At 34.3% G+C, this 5,106-nt stretch overlaps 2 protein-coding genes across 2 annotated transcripts; one reads left to right on the top strand and one right to left on the bottom strand.

Annotated features, from left to right (window-relative positions):
- On the top strand, window positions 322–3,593 carry LOC109362596. The gene is made up of 4 exons (XM_019608500.1): window positions 322–868; window positions 1,744–1,991; window positions 2,156–2,676; window positions 2,982–3,593. Exons 1-4 carry the CDS (start codon window positions 428–430, stop codon window positions 3,428–3,430), a joined length of 1,659 nt encoding a protein of 552 aa, XP_019464045.1. The 5' UTR covers window positions 322–427; the 3' UTR covers window positions 3,431–3,593.
- On the bottom strand, window positions 3,664–5,106 carry LOC109362597. The gene is made up of 2 exons (XM_019608501.1): window positions 5,018–5,106; window positions 3,664–4,261 (listed from the first exon to the last, which is right to left on the bottom strand). Exon 2 carries the CDS (start codon window positions 4,206–4,208, stop codon window positions 3,741–3,743), a length of 468 nt encoding a protein of 155 aa, XP_019464046.1. The 5' UTR covers window positions 4,209–4,261; window positions 5,018–5,106; the 3' UTR covers window positions 3,664–3,740.

Here is a 5,106-nt window from a genome sequence, read left to right as displayed (position 1 = left end):
TATATTTAAAATATTATTTTTGTATTTTAAAATCTTAGTGTTAAAAAATAGTCTTATCATTTGTCATGATTCTAGCCTAGAACTGTTTTTGTTATTGTAAATATTTATATATATCATTCATTTGTATTATTTTTTAAAGAATTAATGGTGATTAATTATAAATAGTGAATGATGAATAGATAACATATATTTTATGCTATTGGTTGATATATCTTTTCTCAAAAAAATAATTGTTTTTTTAAGGAGAATTTACTGATGACAAATAGTACTTTTTAAGCTGAATATTTAATGATGACGAACACAAATATCTTATCCTTAAATCTAGAAGACAAAACAACATTACTCAAGAACACAAGTGACTTAAGCTTCAATATTAAATTTGCCGCATGAATGACTATAAATTCGTGCCTTCCCCCGTGTAGAAATCATGATCATATTATTGCCAAAGAAACACGAAATGGGTAAGTGGTCGTGTTCTTTGCTTCAACTTATAACAATAACAACATTATTACTCTCCAAAGCCATAATAGAAGTGAAGGGTGTTCCACTTCACACAGATTCAAGGTGGATAGTGAATGAAGATGGAAAAAGGGTGAAGCTAGCATGTGTGAATTGGGTGTCACATCTTGATGCTGTTGTGGCTGAGGGACTTAGCAAACAGCCTGTGGATGTGATTTCCAATAGAATCAAGATCATGGGTTTCAACTGTGTTAGGCTCACTTGGCCTATTTTCTTGGCTACTAATGACTCATATGCTTCTCTCACTGTTAGAGACTCATTTCAGAGCCTTGGTCTAATTGAATCTGTTGCTGGGGTCCAATCTAATAACCCCTCCATCGTTGACCTTACCCTCATCCAAGCTTTCCAGGTAAAAAAATGTTATGTAGTTAATTATTTTCCTAAGTTTTGATTAATTAGGTAATCCTTTGAGTGATTCAAATTGCTCCATGATCCTTATCTTCTTAGATCTTACTTGATCTTATTATTTGGTCATGCTTATCTCATAGCAGTTGAGAAGACTATTGTATTACTGGTAGTGGAGTATAGATTTAAATGACCTTTATCACACGTTACCACATATTTTTATTTTGTTGTATTTTATGAATATTACATATATCATCATAGATTATTAAACTGCCAAATAGTTTTGTTGGATGTATCAAATTCCATAAACAATGGGATAAGTTCGAAAAATGAGGGGGCAAATAGTAATTAGCAAGAACGAGAGATGTGAGATTTTTATTGTATTACCAAAAAGGATGTTATCAACAAAGTTGTAGAAGTTAGTTTATACAAAATTACAAATAATATTGTTTTATTAAACTTCATTGAAAAAACATATGGTATTAAGATTATATATTTATATGTAATCTTTAGACATGTCCTAGTCAAATCATATATTATATATTTCCTTTGTTTCTTCTTTTTTTTCATTAAAAATGTCGTTAAATAACATTGAATACTATGTCTTCAATTTTAAGTGATTCAGTATGATATCCTATTTTGATGTGAAAGGAAAAATTCTATTTTTATTTAAGAGTAAAATCATTGTATTTGCATTTTTAAGTATTCTGCCCCACATTTTACTTTGGTTTCTTTAATATTGATATGAGCTTCATACTATATTCTACCATTACTTTGAATGGTGTTATTTGAATAATTTAAATTAAACAACCTTTTATAATAATTCAACTTATTTCTATCTTGCTTTGACATCTTTTAACACAATTGAATTATCTTCAGGCCGTGGTAAAAAGTCTCGGCGACAACAATGTGATGGTAATTTTGGACAACCACATAACCAGGCCAGGGTGGTGCTGCAGTAACAACGACGGAAACGGGTTCTTCGGTGATCAGTACTTCGACCCAAACTTGTGGATACAAGGCCTCACCAAGATGGCCACCACTTTCAAGGGAATAAGCAATGTGGTGGGTATGAGCTTGAGAAATGAGCTTCGAGGTCCTAGACAGAATGTCAACGATTGGTACAGGTAGGTAATAACTACCTAGCTATGGGGTGCACACGTAATAAGTGGGTCTTACACTACTAGATTAACACGTTGTTGTATTTATATAGTATTTTTATCACCTCAATATTATAATCACAGGTTGAATAATGTGTAAGTGTCAGATGATTTGTTGTTGTGAACTGAAGGTACATGATACAGGGAGCTGAAGCAGTTCATGCAGCAAATCCAGATGTTCTTGTTATCTTGTCTGGCCTAAGTTTTGACAAAGACTTATCATTCATTAAGAATAGACCAGTGAACCTGTCATTCAAGGGAAAACTAGTATTTGAAACACATTGGTATGGTTTCAGTGATGGTCAAGCTTGGTTATCAGGGAATCCAAACCAAGTGTGTGGACAAGTGGCTGGAAATATGAAGAGAAGTTCTGGCTTCTTGGTGGACCAAGGATGGCCATTGTTTGTAAGTGAATTTGGGATAGACTTGAGAGGTACCAATGTGAATGATAATAGGTACTTCAGTTGCTTCATGGCAGTGGCAGCTGAACTTGACTTGGACTTCGCCTTGTGGACACTAGTTGGTAGTTACTACTTTAGACAAGGGGTTGTAGGTATGGAAGAGTTTTATGGGATTCTCAATTGGGACTGGACCCAGGTTAGAAACACTAGTCTCTTACAGAGGATCTCTGCTCTCCAGCTTCCGTTTCGAGGTATTCGCTCATGATTACCATAAATTATTGCATGGTCCTAATAATTATGAATAATTGTTGTGTTGTTATTGATCATGACAACATCGTATGGGACTTGACAATAATTTCTCCAAAATTACCCATACATCATATCATATTATGTTTTTTCTTGCATATACTATGATTCTACCACCTGATATAATGTGAAATGATGTGCATACACAAAATATGCACAAGACATACAAGCAATTAAGCATAGGGTTTTTTTTCATTAGTGGCGTGTAAGATATCCTTACTATGAGGCTTCAACTATATTCTGTGTGCAGGGCCAGGCATAACACAAGGTAATCCACACAAAAAGATTTTCCATCCATTGACGGGTCTCTGTGTCCTAAGAAAATCAATTCTAGATCCATTAACTTTGGGTCCCTGCTCCAGTTCTGATGGGTGGACATACACACCACAGAAGATACTATCAATAAAGGGTACATACTTCTGCCTACAAGCAGTGAAAGAAGGAGCGCCTGCAAAACTTAGTATGATATGCTCAGATCCTAACTCCAAATGGGAAATGATCTCAGATTCCAAGTTGCAACTATCAGCGAAAGTCAGTGACGGTTCTAATGTTTGCCTGGATGTAGATGCCAGCAACATCATTGTGACTAATGCTTGCAAATGCGTGAGTAGAGATAGTAAATGTGACCCTGGAAGCCAATGGTTCAAACTTATTGATAGTGGAAGGAGATCAATATCGAAACCATTCAGCTCAACATAAATTTCCTTAATAGAAACATTATTGTACATTTATCTAACCATGTAAGCGTGTAATAAGCGTTGGCAACCTTTTACCCATAGAACAACATCAATGCTAAGTATATTCATGTGAATGTTAATATTGAATCAGGGATTCTATTCTAGGCTCTCGGTTCTTTCTCTTATTTCTTACTCATTAATGCATGTTCAACATTGTTCAATTTCAAACACAACAACTAACCATCCACAACTATATGGTCAAACTCAACTCAGTTTTGATTAGTGGAACTAACAACAAAATCTCATCTTAATTTACATAAAAAATTACAATGTCATTGTGGAGAAGCATTGGTAGCACTAGTAACAGAGCTCCATATCTGAGCTAGAGGCCGAAGAATATGAGGCACAATAGCACCAAATCCTTTAAGGGCAGCACCAGAGGCAAGTCCAATTGCAAAAGTCTCTGCATAACCAGGCTTAGAATCCAGCTTCATAGCAAGAATAGTGAGTCTGTTGTTAACTGAGTCAACCTTTCTATTAGTTTCAACAAACTGCTTATCCTTTTTGGCTCTACCAGAAGTAATAACCCCGAAGAGTGCCTTCTGAAGATCCTCTATGACCTTAATTGAAGCTTCTTGTGTTTCCATCCCTTGAGATTCATAATGGGCTATCAACTCTTTCGGTGTTGCAAGCTTCCTTTTTTGAGTTGGACTCAATGTTGGAGCAGGTTTTGATGTTGCGTTTAATATTGAAGCTGCATTTAATACTGATGATGCATTTGGAGGTGGTGGTTTGTTCATTTCTATGTATTATTCACTAATCCCTCAGTGACCAATTATCAGTCAAAATCAACCTGAAGATGAATAACAAAGGTTTAAGCATTCGATTTTCATTTTTAATACAGAAACATTAAACACAACATTTGTAAAATGAGACCAAATATATAAACAATTGAATATTTACTAATTGAATATTTACCGGCATACATCTGAATCTGTTAACAAAAGTGGATAATAAACATGACTTTATGAAATGTTACTTTCGAATATATTGTGCCAGTTTTACTGTATTAAGCAAATACCGATAAAATAAAACAAAATATTCAGTAACAAGATTATCAACAACATCAGGTTTAAGTTTAATTAGAACAAAAATTCTTAAATTCTCATTTTATGGTTCTGAATTTAAGAATTTAATTAGAATACAATAAGTGAATTGTACCAGTAGACAGGTAGCATAGTGTAAGATATAAAAGATTACACAACGCTGTTTAAAACTGGTTATTTGATATTTCTATATGCTTCGGAAACTAGAACAACCCCTACTTTAAAATAAAAGGGAGTTCACCATAAGAAGCAACTAATCTAAAAATATTTAACAGAAAACATAAATGAATTTCACAACATGACAAAAAACAAACTACGATGGTATACGTAGCTGTTTGAGACAAAAGAATGTCATAAAGAAGCGATGTTGGAAGTAAATTTACGCTTTCGTTGACACGTTCTTCTGCACTGGTAACAGAGGAACGCAACGCCTATCAAAAGCGACAATTGCAAAAAAATGGATGAAATAAAAAATTGAGTTGATGGGGTAGTGGAAAACATACAAGATGTTTCAAAGAAGCACAGAATCATAGAATGTTGGCTCAAGCAGCTAGGGTTTTAGCTCAGTGTGTGTTACTAGGAAAAGGGTTTG

The sequence above is a fragment of the Lupinus angustifolius genome, chromosome LG12 (assembly GCF_001865875.1).
Source record: "Lupinus angustifolius cultivar Tanjil chromosome LG12, LupAngTanjil_v1.0, whole genome shotgun sequence".
In the NCBI taxonomy this organism is placed as follows: domain Eukaryota; kingdom Viridiplantae; phylum Streptophyta; class Magnoliopsida; order Fabales; family Fabaceae; genus Lupinus; species Lupinus angustifolius.
This window is presented reverse-complemented; position numbering and strand designations above follow the sequence as displayed.

What these genes read in the sequence shown, in the direction of transcription:
- LOC109362597 (XM_019608501.1), bottom strand. Translation starts at nt 4,208, where the DNA reads ATGAACAAACCACCACCTCCAAATGCATCATCAGTATTAAATGCAGCT.
- LOC109362596 (XM_019608500.1), top strand. Translation starts at nt 428, where the DNA reads ATGATCATATTATTGCCAAAGAAACACGAAATGGGTAAGTGGTCGTGT. An exon ending in AATGTCAACGATTGGTACAG is followed by an intron (nt 1,992 to 2,155) that starts GTAGGTAATAAC and finishes TGTGAACTGAAG; the next exon opens with GTACATGATACAGGGAGCTG. An exon ending in TCTCCAGCTTCCGTTTCGAG is followed by an intron (nt 2,677 to 2,981) that starts GTATTCGCTCAT and finishes TTCTGTGTGCAG; the next exon opens with GGCCAGGCATAACACAAGGT.